This window comes from Dermacentor silvarum, chromosome 2, assembly GCF_013339745.2.
Source record: "Dermacentor silvarum isolate Dsil-2018 chromosome 2, BIME_Dsil_1.4, whole genome shotgun sequence".
Lineage (NCBI taxonomy): Eukaryota > Metazoa > Arthropoda > Arachnida > Ixodida > Ixodidae > Dermacentor > Dermacentor silvarum.
The window spans coordinates 172,353,012-172,377,098 of NC_051155.1; the positions used below are offsets into that span (position 1 = coordinate 172,353,012).

Below are 24,087 nucleotides of genomic sequence, written 5' to 3' on the forward strand. Positions count from 1 at the left end.
TTACTACAATGCATATGGACACTATAACTAACCTATAGACTCACGTAAGGGCCACACTTTTCTGGCGCGATTTTGACAGGCCTTTCATGGGACCGGGCCATTTGGCCTCATTTTTCCAAGTACGAATATGAAGTCCACCGTAAACCTCCGCGATCGCCTCCTCTCGACATCCAGTAGCGACGCGCGAAAGTACGCTGCGCGCGACAATTCGCTGTTGAGCCCGAGCTGAATCAGCGCACAGAAAGCGATTGCTTCTCGGTTGGATGTGTTTTTTTTTTTTAATATTGGCTGCCAAGTTGGGGGTGCGGCCCTTACACTGATTTACACGGGAAAAATTTTCCTTCGTGTAATTGTCTTCTACTTCGCTATCACTAACACTGCTTCGCCTTCGCGGTCAAACCACCCTTTTTTTTTTTTAAGTAGTTTGAGCCCGAGTATAAGAGCTGCTGCGCATGACTTCTAGACATATTTATTCTGCTTTCGAGTGAATCCGGCTTGGCATCATTTCGGTTACTGAGTGAATTCGATATACAAGATGTTTCAACGAACACTTTAAAAATTTTGTAAAGGTTGCCTGTGCAGATAGCACAATTCTAGTTCATGAGCTCGTCTACTCGAAGAGGCGGACATTACTTGCACAAAAAATTAAAATGCATAATTGACTAATTAACTAAATTTAACCAATTAACTTTTAGCTAATTACCTTATGGCCCATGTTGCAATTTACAAATTCTTGCCATGGAGTACGTATCTACTTGGAGCTAATCTTCAGGCTGACACCAGTGTTGAGAAATTAATTCTCTAACCTTGCGGTGAAATGCATTGGCGTGCCAGTCACTTAACAAAACGTTGTTTTATGCATCGGAGCACAAAAGTATGAATAGATACATAAATAATGGGTTTTACGTGCCAAAACCACGATCTTATTATGAGGCACGCCCTGGCGGAGGACTCTGGAATAACTTAGACCACCTGAGGTTCTTTAACGTGCACCTAAATCTACGTATTCGGGTGTTCTAGCATTTCGCCCCCAACGAAATGCAGCCGCCGTGGCCGTGATTTAATTCCGCGACCTCGTTCTTAGCAGTACAACACCACAGCCACCAAGCAACCACGGCGGGGAAGCACAATAGTAACTGGAACACCAATGCATTTCTCCGCAATGTTCGGGAATTATCTCGAAACTGGTGCCATCCTGCGAATTGGTTCCTAGAGCATCCACCTTGCGAACTCCACGGTTAGAATTTGTAAATTGCAGCATGGGCCATAAGTTAATATGTTAAAAACCTTATTGGTTAACTTTTGGTAATTAGTCGATTATGCATTTCAATTTTTTTTGTGCTAGTAATGTCCACCTCTTCACGAGTCGACCAGGTCATGAACTAGAATTGTGCTATCTGCCACAGGCAACCTTTAAAAAAATTTTGAAAGTGTTTGCTGAAACACCCCGTATTTATGGCCTCTGCATGCAAGAGGCGATGTTTCCATCCCTAATGCGTAAAAGTTGTATATATAATTAGAACAGCTTTTAGTTCTCTTTTTTTGTCTCCAGTCATTAGCATTGCCTACTCTAAAGAGAATCAATATTGAGACGCATATCACTCATGTGCTTTTCACAGGCCGTTGATAGAAGACTCTGTTGAAGGGGTCACTGAAGTCTGGAGGTCTTTTTCAGGGTCAGAAAAGCATGCAAAGCAATTTGAAGTGAAGTGAACATTAACATAATCATTCTCTAGGCATAGGCTATCGATTTAGTTGGCTACCTCCTTTTCTTTAAAAAATATCATAAACTCTGTCCTGTGTATATATATTTAAATATATTGTGTCTGCATGTTCACAGCGGAAATTAAAAAAAAATGTTGAAGTGAGGAAACACGGATGACGTAGCCAACACTGGTGCTTCTAATGCGCTTGTCCTCCTATTGTCAGGAGGACAAGCGCATTAATGCGCATGTCCTCCTATTGTCAGCAGTAATGCGCATGTCCTCCTATTGTCAGGATTTGATGAAATAAAGCGAAAATATAAACTAAGAGCCGTGCAGGTCCGCACCAACTATGATTCTGTAAGATTTTAGCCACAACCAAAGTGAAAAGTAAGAGGCAACGCAAAAGAATCCTCAAATTACGTGGGTAACAGAACTCCGGTAATCAGAGGCGCGCCAAAGGGGGGGGGGGGAGGAGGGGGTTCGGGTGTTGTAACCCTCCTCCCCCTGAGGCCGAGTTAACCCCCCCCCACGCGTCCCGCCCCAGTCCAACGTGTACCTTCAGTGCTCTCTACACATTGTCATTACAATTCAGGTGGCGGCTTGGGATCGAATCTTCCTGATTAGCACAAACACTCTATCATTGTCTTGTATTTATTCATTCACTCTTTAATTACTTCGAGTAAAACGCTGAACAAATAAACATCGTCGACATCCTTGGTGTCATTAAATTATTATAATTATTAGGCATTTTATTTGCTGTTGAATTCCTCTGGCTAAATCAAGGAAATTGCATGTTATGCGAAGTGCTTGCTTCCCCCTCCCCAAAAAAACTGCAACACCCCCCCCTTGGCAGAGATCCTGGGTGCACTACTGCCGGCAATGACACTGTCGGGGAGGGAGGGGGGGGGAGGCTAGAGATCGTCGGGGGGGCCCTGCAACCCCGGGAAAACTCCGGAGGGGGCGCGAGCACCGGAGCCCCCCTTGTAGTTGGCGCCTATGGATCTGGCAATGCTTTTTGATAGCTAGTATTTCTGCAGGTGTCATATTGGTCATACTCAGTAACAACAGTGCATGAGCCTTTATTATATCTGTTCTGGGCTTGGTCACTTTTATGCAAGACATTCTTGCTTAATACTCCTTTCGGTAAAATTTAGCATGGAACAATTAAAGATTCAAGGATGGCTATAGATATTACACTGTGGATGAGCACTGCACGTTTATTGTACAATGTCACATTGAACACAGGTGAAAACGATATCATTGAGATCATTCAACCGTGACAAGTTAAAGCTTTGATATTTCATATGTTGCTTTCATATGATACACAGCACTGAGAGACATAAGGCATAGCAAGCTGCTGTAAAATGACTGTCAGGAGTAACAAAATAAATAAATATAAATTTTGTTTTGTAGGTGCCACAAACAATAAGAAAATCCTACTTTCAGAGGATATGATCACTGCTTTTTAAAATGCTACCCTGTAGGTTTGCCAGAATGCAAATGACATGCACAATTCGATCCATTTTATCTTGAAGATCAGATGAAAGTGGCAGGTTCAGAATGTTAAAAAACTTAAGCCTGTGAATCATTCGGTCCACGTGCATACGAACACTGTACACTGAATGGACTGCAGCTACTCTGTCAGAGTTTGAGCATTCTCCATTTGATGATGGAGGCGTGACCGGAATTTCACTTGACTGTGACAAGTTGGCAGATTTTGCAGAGGGTTTGTGAGGGAGAACATCTGTGGGATCCAGTGGGGAGGCAGCAGCTGTGAACTCATTTAATAAACTACCTCTCTCCTCCGCACTCCTCACAAATGTCAAGGCTCCATTTGGGGCAACTCCAAACAAAAACTTCGCTGAAAATGTTCCTTTAGAACAGGTGTAAAAGTCCCGTATCTCTACTGGTGCAGGCTGTGCCACCCGAGCCTCTGTGCAGTCAATAATGATCTTGCAGTTTGGATAGTGCAACTTAATGTAGTCTGGTGCCTTAGAGAGCACATCAGTGCTTTGCTTCCATTCTATCCATGAACATGTTTTTTCAAACAGTGCATTCAGAACACTGTGAAAACACCTTGCTACTGTTGTGCTGTGAATACCAAACAGTGCTGCCAATGAACCATATGTGAGTCCAGTTTTCAACTTCATCAGAAAAAGGGTGAGACGGTCAGCTTTGGAGATGCCATGGAAAGTTCTCGCACTGGGAATGATGCTCACCAGAAGTGCGAACATGGTTGCAGTCACCGCACAGAGGCTTTGCATAGATTCGTCATCTTGATGCATAGACTGTGCTCCAACGAAGCAGACTGTCTTGTGGTCTGGTCCCACCGCCACATTACTAACAGTCACCGGTGGGCGATCACAGGATGCTGCTGCTGACTGTGCTCCAGGAAAACCCACTGACTTGTGGTCTGGCCTCACCATTGCATTACTGACCCCCACCAGTGAGCAACCATGTGAGGCTGTTGACTGTGCTCTGGCAAAGCACACTGACTTGTGGTCTGGTCCAACCGCTGCATTACTAACTGCCACCAGTGAGCGACCACGTGGTGGCGGTGGTGGTGCTGTAGCAAAAGGTGTATGAGTCTGAGTAGATTGCACTGAAATGTATTTGCACCAAGTCTGTGTGGATGCATTTCTCCCATCTGACACACAGAAGAATGCATAAGGCCGGCAAGGGAGCTCTCCCGGCTGCAAAAATGTCATTGTGCCAATCTGAAACAAGAACAATAACCCATGACAGGTCACAGCATTGTTCAATCCCGCCGCACACAATCAATACAAAGTAGTACAGGAATTTACGTACGTGCCGTCTTTTCACTCTACGACGCTCGCCACAATCTTTGAATGGCATCAAGGTGCCAACCTGAAATCCATTCAATAAATTATTTTGAAAATCTGCACAACCTTTTCGTTGCAACTAGATGTCAACAAGTGAAACATAAATATAAGTACCTCGTGAACTTCAAGTGATGTCATTGTTCCAACCTGAAACACAGGCAAACAGCAGTGACATGCGAGTTTTATTTTAAAGGGAAAATGAGACATCCACCCAAATGTAGCAATTCCTACAAAGGAAACCCATACGGGTTCCTCAAAAGAAAGCCTCGCAGTGGAAGAAAAATTCGTCCTGGTCTGGGACTCAAACCTGGGACTACTGCCTTTCCGGGGCAGCCGTTCTACCATATGAGCTAACCAGGCGGCTAGCAGATGGCAGGGCGAAGTCGAATTTGTCAACAACTCGAAGCAAAGGCAAGTGTTTGATGTAATAGTTCAAAGGAAACCCGCTAGGTGGAGAGAAGTAATTAAAGGAAAAATGAGACATCCACCCAAATGTAGCAATTGCTACAAAGGAAACCCATACGGGTTCCTCGAAAGAAAGCCTCGTAGTTGAAGAAAAATTCGTCCTGGTCCGGGACTCGAACCCGAGACCACCGCCTTTCTGGGGCAGCCGCTCTACCATCTGAGCTAACCAGGCGGCTAGCAGATGGCAGGGCGAAGTCGAATTTGTGAACAACTCGAAGCAAAGGCAAGTGTTTGACGTGGGACTGACATGGCAAGTGTTTGACATCCTACTTCTCTCCACCTAGCAGGTTTCAGCTGAACTATTACGTCAAGTTTTATTTTCTGAGTTATGATTATTCATAAAAGCATTTACATACCTCACATCTTTCCACTTGATTTTTGCCATCAAATTCAATTGTAGGAGACCCTGGACTAGCAGTTGGCTGCAGGAGGCAAGAAGTAGAAGCTTTTGGTGAATGAGGCTTCAAAAATGTAAAGGATAAATGACAATAAACCAGTGAAACCAGGTGCAATCACAAATTGCCACCCAGACTGACATCACTAAGTTCCACGTCCTTATTCACCCGAAAGCTCCATGTAAGCCCATTCATTTATTTATTCGGTACATTTTTTTTTCTGTACTTTGTGCCAGCTACTTTTGATGATGTCTTGCCTTTTCTATTTCATGCTGACATCTTTTCCTATGCACACAGCTTACAAAGGTTTCTAGTTATCTCGTACGATTTTTTGCTTACCCGCACATTTCACTTATTTTCGTTGACCGTTACAGGCTACTATTACTGGTTTAGTTAGCAATGTCTTGCCTGCTTCGTTTTCATCTTTATCTGGCTACAATATGGTTTTTGATAATGTATATAATATCTATTTCCCTCTCTTACTGTAACCTGTGCTTGTGCCGAACCTCTACATCGCAAACACTAATATAACAAATTATCTAATATAATGAAGCAAATATAAAATGCTTTTTTATCAATATCTTCGGCAGGTGAAGAACGAAGCTTGCAACAAATACTGTATATAATGAATGTATTTTTGTAATGGATGCAAATTCATTATTATGAAGTTAGACTGAATTGTTTTGTTACTTATCGGTGCTCATATAAATGTTGAAGCTGGTACCTGGTCGTAATCTCCGCAGTTGTTCGTGCTGGTATGCTGCAGCTCAAAGGCACATGCCCTCCTTTTCTTCAACCTGATGTCAATGCAAAAAAAAGGTGAGGCCAATGCAGTAGTGCATGCACAATACAGAAATGCTGCACTAAAATAAAGTCCTTCATTAAACATTGCATCAATAATACTGTGAAATCAACCTATACACATGAATGTTCAAGTGCAGTGCAGTACTTTTTATCTATTTGGGCATTATGATTGGTTACACCCAGACACATGCTTGAGTAATTCAGCACATAATTTTGCCATTATTGTGTGTTAAAAATGATACAGCTATGTCTCAGCAGTCTTAATTACGATTCATGCTTCTATCGTCAACTTTCCAGTTTTATGTGCCAAATAGTCATGAATATTAGCCAGTTAAGAAAGCCTGAAATTGGTGAGAACTGGACATCACTGGTATTTAGCCACAGCTGGTTGAAATGATGTGTATTTCCAGAACACTTACTGCCTGCTGGGAAATGGAAAAAAAAGTGAAGTTAATTCTGGCGCGTTTTCCGATGGGTATCATCGGGTGCTGAGCGAGGTGTTCTCACTTTTTCAGAGGTCGGTAATTATCATATTTGGTGATTTCAATTTTCCAAATATCAATTGGTCGTCACTCTCCGTATCAGCCACGGATGCGGCCGCACATTCTTTTCTGAGCACTTGTCTTGACTTTTCATTAACCCAATTTATTAGTCAGCCAACACGATCCACTGAAACTTCTGTCAGAATACTAGACCTAGTTTTAACTAACAATCCTGATATAATTTCCGACATAACTCATGAAGAAGGCATCGCAGATCATGATGTTATAACTGGATGCATTAACTTTTGCGTGAGCAAAAGAACAATTACCAAAAAGAAAATAAGATGTTACGGTAAAGCCAATTTCGACGCAATTAACAATGAATTAACCACATTTTCAGATGAATTTCTGCATGATTTTTATTCACGCTCCATTGAAGAGAACTGGGCCCTCTTTAAAGCCAACCTCAGTTCTCTCATTGACACGTTCATTCCTATGTTAGCCATTTCCTCCAAAAACAGTTCTCCTTGGTTTACCAACAAGCTTCGGCGGCTTAATAACAAAAAGAAGAGACTGTACAGGCAGGCAAAACTGACTGGTCTCGCGAGTGCCCATGACAAACACAAAGCGTGCGAAAAGGCTTATAAGGCATTGCTAAAATCTACTCGCCATAACTTTTTTTCTCATGATTTACCATCCATGCTAAAACATAATACTTGTTGCTTTTGGCGTGTTGTGAATCCTGTAACTCGCGCTGACATCAGTCTTACTGATTCTCATGGAGTTCCTATCCCCGATTCAGATTGTGCTCAACTTCTTAATGATACGTTTGTAACAATTTTCACTCATGAAAACGTTAACTCATTGCCAACTTTAAAGGCATTAGTAGGAATCACAATGCGCGAGGTAGTCATCAGTGAGTCTGGTGTTTTAGCTCTACTAAGCAATCATAAAACGTCATCTAGCGCCGACCATCTAGGCTTCAATAATAAATTTTTAAAGAATACATCGCATAGTATTTATTCTATGTTAACCGCTCTATTTTCCCAGTCACTATCAACTGGATGTATTCCCAATGACTGGCGCATTGCTAAAATAATACCCATTTTCAAATCAGGTGATCGTGCTTGTCCGCTCAATTATCGTCCCATTTCCTTAACCAGTACTATTTGTAAATTACTTGAACATATAATACACACTCAAGTCATCAACTTGCTTGAAGACCATAACATTATTTTCAAGTATCAGCATGGTTTTCGCAAGGGCTACTCATGCGAAACCCAACTAGCCGGATTTATTAACGACAAACACGCACTGATAGACGCTGGGTTTCAAGTTGACGCAATATTTTTAGATTTTTCCAAGGCATTTGATCGTGTTCCACACCATAGGTTGTTACTTAAACTTTCACAGCTTAACATTCACCCTACTATAATTGCATGGATCACCGATTTTCTCTCATCTAGAATTCAGTTTACATCAGTTAACAATTCTAACTCATCTTATGCTGATGTTACGTCTGGAGTTCCACAAGGCAGCGTACTTGGACCTTTACTCTTTCTAATCTATATTAATGATTTACCCAGTTGCGAGTTATCCAAAATCAGACTATTTGCAGATGATTGTGTACTTTATCGATGTGTAACAAGTAACACTGATAATCACTTACTACAAACTGACCTGGAGGCAATAAGTGCATGATGTTCTAATTGGTTAATGCCATTAAATATTTCCAAAACTAAACTCTTGTCTTTCACCAATAGGCAACAAATTCCAACCACCTACTCCCTTGATAACAACACTGTAGAACTCGCCACAACTTACAAGTACCTTGGCATCAATCTTCAGCCAAACTTATCATGGAATAATCATATTAATCTTAGCCTTGCCTCTTCTAACCGTACTCTCGGACTTATTAAACATAACTTAAAAGAAGCCCCAATGCATGTTAAAAAACTAGCGTACACAACACTAATCCGTCCTAAATTAGAATACGCATCTACCATTTGGGATCCCGAACAAACTTATATCATCAGTAACATCGAAGCCTTGCAAAACCGTGCTGCGCGATTCATTTTTTCAGATTATTCACGTTACACCAGCGTCACCTCATTAAAGAATAAAGCTGAGTTGGACACCTTAGCACTTCGCCGTAAAATTTCTCACCTATCAGTTTTCCATAAGCTTTATCACCATCCATCACTTCATGATGATTTCTTTCAGTCACCACCAGTTATCTTTCCACGTCGTGACCATCCATACAAAGTCAAACGCATTAACTGCCAGTCATCCCATTATGCATATTCATTCTTACCGCGCACAATAACTGAGTGGAACGCCTTACCATCAGTCATTGCCACTGAACCTGACTTGACAAAGTTTAAAGATTTAATTCGCTCACGACTTGTCAACTAATCTTATTATTATTATTATCTTGGGACCTTTACAGTGTTTTCGATGTTTGTTGCTGTTTTGCTTTTCATTGTAGTTGCCTTATGTTTCTCCTAATATGTACTAATGTTTTCTCCGAAATAATTGTGACTTATTTTGTATATTACCTATGTTTCACTCTATTATTACTTTTGTTATATTGTTGAAGGCGTAAGTTGAAGGCGTCATCTGCAATGTCTTTGAGGATCTGGGAAACCTTGTCCGGCTCAGTCATGTGTGCGTCAACTTTGCGGCACAAAGCCAAGAGGTCCGGAATGTACGTGACATAGGGCTCTGTTGACGTCTGCACACGGCCGGATAACGCCTTCTGCACGGCAAGTTGGTGACCATAGGGGTTGCCGAACAAGTTTCGGAGCTTTTGCTTGAGCGAATCCCAACTGGTGAGCTCATCTTCGTGTGTCCAAAACCAAACCCGAGGTGTGCCACCGAGATAAAAGAGTACGTTGGCGAGCATGACAGTAGGGTCCCACCGGTTATTGCGGCTGACGTGTTCATACAGGCTGATCCAGTCCTCAATGTTCGATGATCTTTCATTTTGGCTGCACTAGTTGAATGGGCATTTCGAAATGATCCCCACAAAAAGATTCTATGTCCTGTATCCTCAATATTGTGACAGAGCGATGAAGCAGACGTTTTGAGATAACTTGAAGAAGATGACGCTCTGGACTTCGCGAGCTAACTATGATCTTGTCAGCCGCTGCCATAAAAACGCGTTGGCCGCGGGATTTCCTAGTCGCCATCCATCATCGCGTCGATAGCTGCCGCGGTTTCTTCCGCAGCGGTTGCGGCAAAAGGTAGTTTCGTTTTGAATCAATACGCATGTCGGCCGCGTGCCTAGAAAGCTGCGTAGTGGCCATCCATGATCGCATAAATAGCGACCTCGATTTCGTCTGCAGTTGTTGCAGCGAACGGTAGTTTCGTTCTGACTCGGTGCGTGCGTCGGCCGGGTACGGCCACGCTAGCGGCAAAAACGCGCGCGTCATGCCACGAGCGGCAAGTTGCCGCGCGTCAGCGCCTTGCCGCGAAGTCCACCGTGGCAATCGCGTATCGCCGCGCAGCAGCGCGATATGATCTCGCGCGCTCTCGGAACGCGGAATCACCGTGAGCGAAAAGGGTGCGATCGGACAGCGTCCAGAAATCCCTCAATAGAACCGCGAGAGACGACGATCGTCAATTGGAAAGCCGGGGCGGAGCGGCGGTGGCCCGGTGCCATGGCTCCGTGACGTCAGCCTCGACCACCGTAATATAGTAACGTTGGCCTCGACGGTCTTGATTGGCCATTCATTTCGCGGCACGCGGCACTTGCCGCAGAAATGGGTCTCGAACCCAAGTCGCATGGCACGCCGCAAAACCCCCGATTCCTGCCGCTTTTGCCGCGCGCAGCATGACGCGTTGGCGCTCCCGGCATGACGCGCACGTTTTTGCCGCTAGCGTAGCCGCACCCTTGGCACGTACACACTAGCGGCAAAACGCAGCTGCGGCAGGGCGGCCATCACCAACCGGCGGCGCACCGCTGCGGCAATCACGTGACAGACTAGACTCCTCCCTCCTTCTCGAACTATCCGTCAGCTCCGTCCGGGAGCTCACGTGTGCAAACGATAGTGCGAAACAAGTTTCCGGCTAAACCGGACAGTAGCGCACCCAGGATCTCTGCCAGGGGGGGGTTGACAGTTTGCCAATACCATCTAAACAGCACTAATTTCGATTTCTTCACGGGAAATTGTCGAAAAAATGCGCTTTTTGCGAGTGTGCAGACGATTGCGCGTCTTACATCTTAGTTGCAGTACTCAAATGCGTAAGGAAAGAAAAGGGGTTAAACAAAAGGGGGAGTTAAGTCGGCCTCAGGGGGGGGGGGGGGTTACAACCCCCGAATCCCCCCCCGTCGGTGCGCCACTGCCGGACACGAGTACGAAACGAGCGGTCGGGCGGGTCCGCATGGCACCAGTTTCCCGCAGGCACGTCACGGAAGCGGGCCGCTGTCATTGGTCTCCTTCATCCGCGGCACGCGGCAGACCGCAAAAAAATCGGGCCGGGAGCGATCCCTCCCGCGGCAAGAAAAACCTGTTTCGCGGCTGCTCTCGCGGCGCGCCGCGCGCGCTTTGCCGCTTGTGTGTACGTGCCATAATTTGCCGCTAGTGTGTACGTGCCACGCAAGGTCTCCGTTCATAAGAGAGGTTTAGCTTGTCCGGTAACCGGGAAAACGCGAGCGGACCGGGCGTTGGGGCGTTTTGCCGGAACCGTAAACGTGAGCGGCCTGTATGGTGCTGCCACCTGGTCGCGCAGAGCTCAAACAGACAAAAACAGCTAATATTGCAGTAACCATGTGTATTCTACTTCTCTGCTGGTGTAAATTTTCGGCGGCAACACGATTACGCCACTGTCGAACATTTACACCAGCAGCGAAGTAGAATACACTTGGTTACTGCAATATAGGCTGTTTTTGTCTGATTTCTGCGCCACCAGGTTCCGGCAAAAACGCCCCAACGCCCGATCCGCTCGCGTTTTCCCGGTTACCGGACAGGCTAAACCTCTCTATAATCGCGTCGATAACGGCCGCGGTTGCGACAAACAGTTGTTTCGGTTTGACTCGGTGCAAAGCTGTCGAGGATGAAGAGCACCGGCTACATCGCGATGGACGTGCGATCTGTTGGCGGTCAGCTTACTGGAGCAAAAATAATCGGGATGTGCGCGCGGTAGTGCAAAGCGTGTTGCAAATGATGGCGCGCGCCACGGCCGTGCTGCGAAGAAAGTCGCGAGGCCTCGATCGCCGCAGCGAGAGTCAATCAGTCACGAGATGATGAGAATTGCAGCTTCCGCACTGCTTTTGTGCAAAATAGCAAAAGGATTAGCTCATCCATTACACTAATAAAATCGTGCTGACGTAGTAAACATTTGCTTATTGTTTTCTGGATACCCTGATAATTCGGACATATTTTTTTCTAATCCCGAGAAATTCGAATTAACTAGGTTTTACTGTATTATGTGATATATACTATTCGAACTATTCGATTCGAAATTATTCGACCAAATCACTATTCGCTTCGAACCTCAAATCCACTATTCGCCCATTCCTAAAAAATAATGATGTAAATGCAGGAAAGGAGTGGTGCCGTGACTGTAAATATATGGTTCCAGCTGTCCAGACGTAACATGCCCGTTTATAATTGGTAAATCAAATAATAATGAAGTAATAACAACAGCTTCATTTAAACATGAAAGAAGGTTCGAATTTGCAAATTTCACCACTGAATTTTCTTACTTACTGATGTTAACTGCTTCACACCATTCTGTCAGTGCTATTTATGGGAACGCGGCATCCTCTCTGTGCAGGCCTCCGAGTCACAGCAGACAGTAATGCCTAGAAAAACGTGGCCTCTTGAGATCACTAGTGCAGCTCTGATACCTATGTAAGTGGGGCTTGACAGATGCCCACAACTGTCTATCATGGGAAATTTGAATTAAGGAACAGTTGTGTCATCCTATCAGTTATAGCTTTCTCTGCAACTAGGTAATTTCATGGCATAAAAGAAATATTGCGACGTTTCTCAAAGGGCAATCCAACATTTTAGATTGGTTCAATGTCTTTAGTGTCCTTTTATGTGTGAAATGGCATATAAGTGCAGGCCTTCCTATGCGACATTTTCACTAGAAACTGCTTCAAACATTGCTTTGAAAACCATCAATGCACTGTCGAGCAGGAGTAAGAGCGAACAAGTGTGCATTGCAAGATGCAACTGATGTTTTGGGAATTAGATTAGCACTAAAGGTGCTAATCTAATTTCTGCTAAATGGATATGGCTTCTTTACTGCCAACATTTGTACCTACAATTGCAACATTTGCCCTAAAGTGAATAATTAAAGAAAGTATTCGTATAGCTTTGCTACTTACTTCACTGATTTGTACCTACTTAATTTGTTGTGCAAGTAATGTCTGCCTCTGAGTAATCTACCTGGGAAGGTTAAATGTCTCTCCTACCACTGGCAATATATTCAGACTCTGCTCCATGTAACCAACCACAACAATAAAATGGAAAGGGGGCAGATTTAGTGATTCCTCCCTATCTGAACTCATTTACTGTGACAGCAGCAGGCTCCCACAGTGCACACCGCTGTTTTCGCAAAAACAACTTTTTTTTGCGATGCACACAATGTCATCCTCAAATGCTACAGTACTGCCATAGAGTTTCCTACAATAATTACTAGAGAGAACTCTGACGCTGGAATTGTTCAGCCACCATGGGAATGATGGGAAGTACATGGATTTGTCTGATCTTCATGCATGTGAATTCAGAAATTCTTGTGGCTTTGTTTACTACACTTTATATGCCTTCATTGTCGTAAATGTCAGCGCAATCTATGCTTTTTGAAGTGCGGGAGACGCTGCGAAAACGCACAATCGCTACTAATTGCAAGGGTTCAGCTTCTCGAGGTGGCCAAATGGAAATGTGCCAAGCATCTCAAGGCACTGCCTTGCCGGCGATGAATTGATAAGGGCGTTTTATCTTGCTTGTCGATGCATGCATATGTGGCGTAATGGTTACAATATCGGGCTTCTGTGCATATCCTGCCGTCGGACAGTTTTAATAATATTTACTTATTTATTGTGCAGTACTTTGTTGAAATTGACGAGTTTACAAAGTCACAAAGCCGTTTGAAGCCATATGGACGAAGTTAATGCAAATCCAGGTACTTGCCACAATTCCCATGCTGGCTGAACCGCCCCCATTGTAGTTCCCGTAGACGCTAGTGCCAGAGTTTACTCTAGTAATTATTGCATAAATCTCTATGAGTATAGCCTGTTGTGGCCTCCAAAATACATGCACAGATGCCACCCTTCTCAGAGTCTATGTGGGGCACAAGAACCTTGCAGAAATTACCGGGCGCTAAAGCTGAAGAATAGTGTAGTCATTAGTGCATTCAGCTATGAATTGCACACTGCTGCATCCCGGTGGTGTGGGGAAAAGTTTAGTTTTTTCTTTGTCCTATGGCAAGGGGTAAAGCTGAGGATGAGGTAACCTCAGGTCACATGGTATCAGATGGTTTCTAGTCTTGCCAATGTGAGTGTGCGTGAGCATCAGAAAAGCAGTGGGACCAGGGTATGCGCCACAGTAATATGCCATCAAGCAATGGCAGAAGATGTCTAAATTTCTCATTCTCCTTATTTAGCTGTTTTATGCTATTCCCAGTGCCCCTTAGGTTTTGTCATGCGCAGTGGTTGAGAAAATCTTGCTTGGTATTGAAGTGGTGTTGTTATTAATGTGAAAGCATTAAATGACTCATGAGGTGGAAAATCTGGCATTGGCGACGTGACCAAACAATGCTACAAAAAGGCTACGAACCCTCGACCTTTGGTGTGAGCCAAAACCTCGACCTTTGGTTTTAATTAAGGCTATGAACCCTCGACCTTTGCTGGGAGTCAAACCCACAACCTTTGGTGTTAAGGTAAAATTAATTAAGGCATAATTAATTAAGATAGAGTTAATTAAGGCACTTGAACCCACAACCTTTGGCAGGAGTCAAACCCACAAACTTAGGTGTTAATGAAGGCACAGGAAATTAAGGTAGAGATAATGAAGGTGCTCAAACACACAACCTTTGTTGGGAGTCAAACCCTCGACAATTGGTGGGAGTCGAACCCATGACATTGCGTTGTGGCATGTCTATACACGCAAGGATAACTAAGTACCTATTGAATTTTTGCCCATTGTTACAGGTTGCGACAGAAACTGCCGTAGAGAACTTTGTTATTTGACCTCCTTCCACATAAACAGTTCTCAGTATTAAACTTGCTAAACATTTATAATCAGTTATTAATAAAATTAAACACATTATAGAATTGCATAGGTGATTGCAATCACTCTAAATATACTCAGAGGGTCTTGTGGTGCTATATTGAAACTATGGGCACATCCAAAATAACAATGAACTCTAAATTCCGTGTTCTTTCTGCTCAAGCCCTGAGCATCTTAGAAAAACTAGACAATTTTCAAGAACTGTACATCGTCTGGGCCCCGGGACACAAGTCCCTGACGGGTAATGTAGCGGCTAACGCCACTGCCCGAGATCACATTCTCCGGGCTATCCCACCGGGTTCACGAGCACCGGTAGACCAACATAATAGCATTGATACGCCGATATCCCGAACGCCGTAGGATACGCCGATATCCTGAGTCATTACAGACTAGGTAGGAGGATCTACCCACCCCCGCATCCCAAGCTGACAAGAGAAGAGGCGGTGATCTTTCGCAAACTACAGACCGGCACACTCCCGCACCGCACCCTTCTGCACACCATGTATCTTACGAGCTATACTCACAAATGCACCATCTGCTCTGCGCCCAATACCTTCTACCACATGGTATGGGAATGTCGACAAAACCCAGGATACCACCCATCACCGGACCAACCGTCGAGCAGTGGGAGGCCCAGCTGACAAGCCCGAGCCCTTAAGACCAGCATCGCCTCGTGAGCAGGGCCAAGCTTCCACTGCTTGGCCCTGCTCTTGCTCAGGCCCAAGGCATCCTGGACTAGGGACGCCGCCCACCTCGGACGATTTTACCGTCTGCTCATTTCTCTAAATAAAGTTTATTCCTCCTCCTTATGTTCACAAATCTATGTGTTTAACCCTTTCAGAAGCCAATGAATTCTGCCGACTGAAAACTTACTTTCACTGCATTTCTTGCACATTCAGAATCATAAAAATGATACAGCTGCAGAATGGATTATGAACCTTCAATTCTTTAGTGAGTTTTGTCAAGTTTACAGAACATGCAGTCCATGCGAAAACTCACTACAGGAACATTACATATGAGAACACGAACTATTTCATGTCTAAGAGGCTTGAAAAGCACCCATACACGCACTTGAAAATTATGCCTGATGCAACACACTGTGAAAACAATGAAAGGAGTACATCCCACTACATACAACGACATATTTGCACCGAGCAAGCACACACAACCATCTACCTTCCCACTCCTTTTTCTAAATAATTTTGAACCCATTATTCAAGCTTGCAACACAATCCCAATCAGAAGTTTCAAGATGTATGCAACACATTTTAAGTATTGTTACTTTCATCAATGCTATTGCTGTTGACAAACTGTCTTGGCATACACAATTGTGTACACAGCGTCTTACACGGTTATTGCCTTGATAAGGCAATGCACCTAAACATGACAATGCTTGAAAAATGAACAAATGATAAAAACCAAATGGACACACAGAACATTCTGAACAGAAGAGAATCGAGTACTTATGCATTATGTCATTATAGTGGGTGGTGCACAGAGAACAAGTAATCTGTTTGGGAGTACATACGGCCTACGGTGTCCTCGGAATTCAGGAGCGCGTGTCCTTTTCCTTTGCAACTGTGGCTGTGAAACAAGTTCTGGCTTGTGACAGGGAACCCTGCGGCGAGATGCAAGGTGGAGTAAATGGCTTACCTTGTCTACCAAAAAGTCAAAAAAAGCTAAATGGTTTCAACTGGGTTGTTTCCAAAACATGATTTATGCTGTTTCAAAAAGCAATCCTTTGTACTGGTATTTTTTTTAAATCAACACAATATTGGTATATTTGGTATATGCGACAACAGTAATTGCAAGAATAACAGGGGCGCAATCTTGTACGCGTTCCAAAATGGAACGGACTGCCTCCGTTCCATTTTGGAACGCATACAAGATTGCGCCCCAGATCTACTTGTAGGTGCATTTGTCGCATGAAGGACTTCAAAATCATTTGCATGTGCCCTGTACCTTTGCTTCTGTTGCTGTGGAAAGATTGATGGATTGTAGTTTTGGTTCCTGGGGTTGTCCGACTTTTGATTTCCAAGAAAATGGTGACTGCAAATGCGTGAGTTATGATTTGGCTCCCAGTCATCACCCCTGGAATAGAAATCACAATAACATTCACACGGCTGAAAGTTGTGAAGGAAGGCATTTCTTTAAAAATTACAACCAAATGTAGAACGCACATGGGTACAAATTATATATAAAAGAACAACCTTTGTCCGTAAAGTTCCGAGACTGAGTCCATTAAAAAAATGTGTGTAACATTGAAATCATTTGTGCAGCACCCCTTCAAAACAGTCTCCCTTGCAGTCTACACACAGCTTCCAACGCTTCTTGAGGTCTTGGAAACAGTTGGGCTGACAGCCCTGCTTCTTTTCGCAGGGCTGTCAGCTCCTTTGTCGTGGCGTCTTGAATGGCCTCCACGCTCCCCATCCAGCGACCTTTTAGGGCTCTCTTTACATGAGGAAACAGGAAAAAATCGCATGGGGAGAGGTCAGGCGAGTATGACGGATGGGGAAGTACAGTAATGCTGTGCTTGGCGAATGAATGAATGTTGTTTAATGGCGCAAGGGCCAGGTATGGCCAAAAAGCGCCACTGTGCTTGGCGAGAAATTTTGTCACGCTGAGAGCAATGTACGGCCTTGCGTTATAGTGGAGAAGGCTCCATTGTCCAGATGCCCATAAGTCGGGGCGACAGCGTTGCAGTGCATCACGCATGTGTTGGAGCACGCGGATATACAACTCTTGATTACACCGTCTGCCCTTGTGGGACGAGCTCGTGGTGTACGACACCTCTGGCATCGAAAAAAACTACCAGCATCGTCTTTGTTTTGGTCTTCTGCCACCGCACCTTTCTCGACGCCGGAGAGCTTGCGGACCGCTATTCGGCGCTCTGCCTCTTTGTTTGAGGATCATATTGAAAACACCATGTTTCGTCTTCAGCAATGATGCTGTCGACAAATGCAGCATGCTTCTCTGCCTCGGAGAGCAAATCGGCGCTCACTGATGCCTGCGTGTCCTTCTGGTCCTGTGTGAGGGAGTGCGGCACAAGTCTGGCATTCAGCTTTCGTTTCCCCAAGTTCTCACGCAAAATTTGGTGGCATGTTGTCTTACTAATAGCATGCGGACTGTAATGGTGCGGTCTCTTGCTGTACGATCTCCCTGATCCGAGCCACGTTGTTTTCATTCCGTGAGGCTGCAGGGCGCCCCTACCTGTGTCATCTTCCACCGACGTTCTCCCCGAAACGAACCTCTTGTACCACTCAAAAACTCGCGCCCGAGATAATGTCTCGTTGCCGTAAGCGTCACGAAAGAGCTCATACGTCTGTGTGGCTGTCTTGCTAAGCCTCACACAGAATTTTATGTTTACACGCTGTTCGAGGTGGACGTCCATCTCTCCCCATTCACTCACAGTAGAATGCGCAGATGACTAGTGACAACGCTGCTGCTGATGATGATGATTTATTGGCATCCCCTTTGAAACGGGGCAGCGACAAATAGTCACCTAGCCTGCTTGATTTAATCAGGTATACTATACATGTTCTTTATCTAGCATTTTTGTATACCTCTCATTATTATTTTTCTTTTTCAAAAATTTACCTTGTACCGCTGCCTATGATTTTAAGAGATCAGGTCCGTATCCATCTTTTCCCTGCTTTTTTTCCACCAGTACTCTAATCGTCTCTTGCTGATCTCTACAGCTGATCTGTTTGTTTCCTTCCACTTTAAACCCAAGCACTTCTGGGAGTTGCACGTTCTCGCTACAGTTCTCGCTGGGTGGATCCCGTCGCATTCCATCAGGATGTGCTGAGTGGTTTCTGGATCTTTACTGCAGCATACACATGTCTCAACTAGTTCCGAATATTTGTTCCGATATGTTTTCATCCTTAGGCAACCGGCTCGAGCCTCAAATAGCAAGGCACTGCCCTTTGTGTGATCGTACAGATTTTCCCTTCTAATTTCTTTCTTCTCATTCTTGTAAATCTCCATTGTCCTTTTTGTTTCCATTCTTTGCATCCAATTCACGGTCTCTATTTCTCTCACTTTCTTTCTGATGACTCCTGGTTGTCTATTTACCGTTTCGATTGTCCTGTACTTGGTTGTCAACTTCCTTGACCTCTTCCTCCATTCTGTGTCTACGTTTTTCATGTAGAGATACTTGTGCACTTTAGCCGCCCATTTATTTTCATCCATGTTCCTGAGCCTTTCTTCAAAACTAATTTTGCTCTGTGCTTCTCTGACTTCAAAAGATGCCCAACCCATGTCACCCTGCACTGCCTCATTTGTGGTATTACCGTAGGCTCCCAAAGCCAACCGGCCTACTGATCTTTGGTTAACTTCCAAACCCGCCAATATATCCGATTTTTAGCATATAATGGCATTTGCGAATGTTAGCGCTGGCACCATTACTCCTTTCCAGATTCCACGCACCACCTCATACTTATTGTGGCCCCACAGTGCTCTGTGTTTCGACATTGCTGCCCCCCCCCCATTCCGCTTCCCCTTTATTTTCAGATTATCTTGGTGGTTGCTTGAGTAATTCTCTCCTTCGTTTATGTGTACGCCGAGGTACTTATATTGCTTCACTATGGGTATTACTTGCTGTTGAATTGACACCATGAAGTTACTCGTGTGTTCATTAAAGATCATAATTCCTGATCTCTCTGTGCTAAACTTAAGGCCTAGATTTGTCGCTGCATTCCCACAGATATTCGCAAGTATCTGTAAATCTTTTTTGTTGTCCACAAGTAGCACAATGTCGTCTGCGTACATCAGTCCAGAGACCTTCTGTTGCACCATTTGTCCAATACGCATGTAGGATAAATCAAAACATAATTCGCTGTTTTCCAGTCGTCTTTCTATACCCTTGACGTAAAGCGTGAACAACAATGGTGACAGAGGGCATCCTTGCTTCAATCCCCCCATTGGTGAATTCCCACCATTTCATTTCCTTTTCTACCTTCCCATACCACTTTTACTTGGTTGTCTCTATATATCTCCCTCAGCAGCTCTACGAAATCGTCATCTATGCCTTCGTATTGAAGAATATCTCACAATTCCCTGTCTACGTTGTCATAAGCTCCTCTAATATCTAGAAATGCTATCCATAAAGGTCTTTTCTGAGCTACTGAAATCTCTATGACTGAGTTAGTACAAACATATTGTCTTCTAAGCGTCTGCCTGGCCTGAACCCATTCTGTACATGTACATGCATTTTCTACATGTAGTGCCATCTAGCGGCTGCCACAGCAATTAACATAAATAGCTCAGGTTAGCCCGAAAAGATGGCGCTACACATACGCACCAACATTTGTTTTGGGGAATCATTTCTAGAGAAGAAAATAAATCAGTCTCGAAACTTTACGGACAAAGGTTGTATATATTCACGCCTACATAAGGAATATTTTGGGTAAAAAATGCGGGTATTTATGGTGCGATAAGATGCTTTGTCATATGGTGAAATTTATGCTGAGCCACAACACATTTTTCTCGGCGGGTTCCTGAATGAGAGGATGTCTCATTTGTTGCGCAGAAAACTGACAAAAGCGGGAAAATGCTCAACACAATAATTTTTTAAGACGCGAGAGGCTAGATGCAAAGCCCATATCAGACCTCACCCCACTGGTGAAAACTAATACATTGCAAAATATGAAAGCAGCCCATGCCCATTTACAAAGAGAACACAAACAGCTCTGTGAATAGCAATGGCATACTTAAGCCAGCCCCTCCCAGCCTGATCGAGGTAGTTTCATAGACTGTCAAAAGTATACAAAGAAAATTCCATAGTGCAATGTGCGCACATCGCCGCTCATACAAAACTCCGTTCGATTGTGCCATGAATGTCAGCATTGTAAAGAGACTTGTTACACCTATTCCTGCGGTGTTCTTTATCCCAGTTACACCTATTCCCAGGCGTGCAAGAATTCTTCAGGTCAAGCACTCTTCGAAAGGCAGGAAACTATTGAACGCCCAGTACGTTTATGACGTGCAGGAGATTGCAAGGGCTATTTCGGCGCGCTGCCACTCACAAGTTCAGCAAATGTCATACGACATTGGAATAGAGGTAAGTTCTATGACGCATGTTCATGCGATTAGCGACAATGAATGGACGTAGAGATTACTCTTAAGAAACGCAAAATTATCTGCAATAAACGACTAAACGGAATCATGAAAGGTCCATCGACGACTGCTGGCCGTGGACGTCGGCGGCCTGAATTCGCGCATTCGGGCCGCCGTGGGTCTATGCAGGGGACTTAGATTTCAACGTGGACAGGTGCATACCTTACACGTTTTCAACGAGGTGGTCCATTAATCAGCACGCGTAGCAACAGCAATCGGGCGTTTCATAGACTGTGACGCGCGAACAAAGGAGCTCAGGTCGAGTCATCAACAACCACCACCATCCATGGAAACGGTAATTACCATTAAGATTACTACTAATCCTGATCTTGACCAGAGGGACATCACACATACTCAAGAATGCAGGGGCGGAGGTGCGACATTGGAGGCAGGCCCGGCGAAACGGTGCGTCAACCTGGGAGGGATGTTGCGACCGAGCCAACGATAGCGATTGGCCAAGCTACTGTCATCAAGATTCCCCCGTCCTGTATCCAAAGGAAGACGGCGGGATTAAAAGCGGAGACATGTGGTGCAGTGGGGGTGGTGCTGACATGACCTGATATGACCTCAAACATTGAATATGCTGATGGAGTGGGCTTCCATACCATGGGCCAGTGTAAATAATGTACATTAAACCTTTTCCTTCATTTCCTACTACCAGATGTATTCATCGATGGGCTTGGTGGATTCCTTGCCCAAACGCCACCTCGAGACGCAACAGGACGTATTCTGAAACGTTCCACTTTGGCGATATTTCGCCCCAGCGACAATTTCACCTTCAGGCGCGCGCTGACTGGCTGTTTTAGAAAAATTGGAAAAGTCAATTGGCTTTTCCAATTTCCCGGTTTTCAAAGTCCCCAGTTTCAACAGCACAGTCAATCGTGCAAGCACTTTCAGCATGCACGGCAGTTGCGCGTAATTTTCAGCCTCCACAATATTCTTCAAATTGTGCATGTGCGCGATGGCAGTTCGTAAATGCTGACAGCCGTGGTTTCGCTATCTGCCCCGTGTTGGCTGCTCGCTCCGAAACTACTTTGGCTGGTATTCGCTGGCCTTGACGGTGCCCATTGTTAACCTTGCCTGGTGCCTTTAAAAGAAGTTTATACCCCACCCAAGAGATCGCTTTAGGATGGATAGTTGGGCGTGTTGGTTAAGCATGATCTGAAGTGAAGGCGCGAAAACGACGACGGACGAAGAGAGAGCACACACACACAGGGCGCCTTGTGTGTGTGTGCTCTCTCTTCGTCCGTCGTCGTTTTCGCGCCTTCACTTGTGCGCTCTCTCTTCGTCCGTCGTCGTTTTCGCGCCTTCACTTCAGATCAAGAGATCGCGTTTCGACCAGAAAGCTCGCCTTCGTGCATAGCGTTCGCCGCCCGTGTTTCCCGGTAACCATTACGGTTGTTTAAGCTGCAGTTGTCAGGAAGCGTGAGAAGCAGTTAGGGATCTTTGAATGCTATCGCGTTCTTTGTTCTTTATTCTGTGTTCCACTCTTGAAAGCGAAGCTTAAGCGTCCTCCAAGTTTTTTTTTTTTTTTTTTTTTGCTTACTTTTTTTACTTCCATTTTTTTTTCTCATTTTTTTTGCAACGCAAGGTGCGGCGTCGGCAGCCAAGGCGTGCCGTCAGGACTAGAAGACGTGCAAGAAAGGTATTGATAAATACCCTACATGTAGCAGACAGCGTTTCTCTTGCTTACTTACTTCATGCGTCGAACAGCACGTATCCAGCGCTCCCGTCGCTCCGCTTCGTACGGCTTTCCGGGGAACCGATAGAACCGCACATCAGGATTACGACCCTCACGTTCATGACAATTTACGACGCAACAATAACGGCGGCCACCGCGCTTCGGGACCGCGCGCTGCTCACCGCAATCGTCAGGTCTCCCTGCTTTCGACGCGGTTTGTCGAAGCACAGAGCGCTCGTTTTCCATGTCCGACGATGCAGGCGGTAGCGCACAAGGTCGTGCATACGTTTCAAGCACTTTTCGAGTCTGAAAAAGCTCACCAAATTCCACACAACGCACAAAGTGAGCAAGACCTCTGTCACTCAAAGGACGCCGTCCATCTTGAACTACCCGGCCAACTTCGTTACCCGCCACCAGGCGGCGCCACCGTCTTTCAAAACTTCAGTCAGCGCCTCCTGCTCCAGCCAGGCGTTGCTCCAGTGCGTCAGCCCTGTCATCATAGAGTTTCATATTACTATTTAGAAACTCTATGCCTGTCATCAAAATTGTCAATCAAAGATTTGGACAGCAGGAGGGGTGCGAACAGCGGCTAAGAAAAAGGTTAAAGAAACAGAGAGGGGTCTATGGAAAACAGGGATTCAGACGAAATCGGCACTGGGAAAATACAGAACTTTCAAGCAAAAAATTGCCAAAGAAAATATGTGAAGCTCTTTGTTGTTTGAAGCTAGTAGAGTGTACTAGACAATGGTCGAGTGGGCCGAACGGCGCTCTGCCGCTGAGGCGCCGCGTGTGGAAAAATAGTGCGAGGGCGCTGCGAGCGAACTGAATTGGGGCGGAGACGCGCTCCGCGGCATATTCAACGTACTTTCGCAGCGGGCGCCGAGGCCGATTGCGCATAGAACGCTCTTAAAATAGCGCTTTATTTCAACTGTAACTTTATGTTTACACCATTTTGCCAAACATATATATCTTAGGCAGAGATTATACAACGCGACGTCTTCATTTTTGCTGTCGTTGTCAAGCGCGTCGTCTGCTAGCGAGCGCGCGTTCGCTACGCGGACGCTGGCGGACGCCCAATTTTTCTCGCAGAACCTCTGTGCAGTACATTTTTTTAATGGTTTAGTTGCTTCGGTGCGCCCATGACTCTTGACGGCCAGTTCCAAATGTAGTTTTAGCCAGGTGAACTGCTGTTTTACCACTGTCCTCTAAAAGTAACTGGTATGTCCGGAGTCCGCACCATGAAGGTTACGTAAGAAAATTTTATTATTGATATCGTGTCATTTTACCCGCGCTTCTTGTTGGCGGATATTGATCAGGGACAATGATCGAAGAAAACAATATTAGAGTGAAA

General features: G+C 44.9%; 1 protein-coding gene across 1 annotated transcript; it reads right to left on the bottom strand.

Annotated features, from left to right (window-relative positions):
• Window positions 1–2,772: 2,772 nt before the first annotated feature.
• Window positions 2,773–23,218, bottom strand: LOC119440554 (uncharacterized). The gene is made up of 8 exons (XM_037705453.2): window positions 22,753–23,218; window positions 16,901–17,029; window positions 16,467–16,556; window positions 6,134–6,206; window positions 5,371–5,436; window positions 4,664–4,696; window positions 4,515–4,574; window positions 2,773–4,423 (listed from the first exon to the last, which is right to left on the bottom strand). The coding sequence occupies exons 1-8, from the start codon at window positions 22,980–22,982 to the stop codon at window positions 3,149–3,151; spliced, it is 1,956 nt and encodes a 651-aa protein (XP_037561381.1). The 5' UTR covers window positions 22,983–23,218; the 3' UTR covers window positions 2,773–3,148.
• Window positions 23,219–24,087: the final 869 nt, after the last annotated feature.

Coding starts and splice junctions, on each gene's coding strand:
- LOC119440554 (XM_037705453.2), bottom strand. CDS start 22,982: ATGGAAAACGAGCGCTCTGTGCTTCGACAAACCGCGTCGAAAGCAGGG. Junction 6,207..16,466: donor TTCCGAGGACACCGTAGGCC/GTATGTACTCCC, acceptor CATTGACATCAG/GTTGAAGAAAAGGAGGGCAT. Junction 5,437..6,133: donor ACTGCGGAGATTACGACCAG/GTACCAGCTTCA, acceptor TGCCTCCTGCAG/CCAACTGCTAGTCCAGGGTC.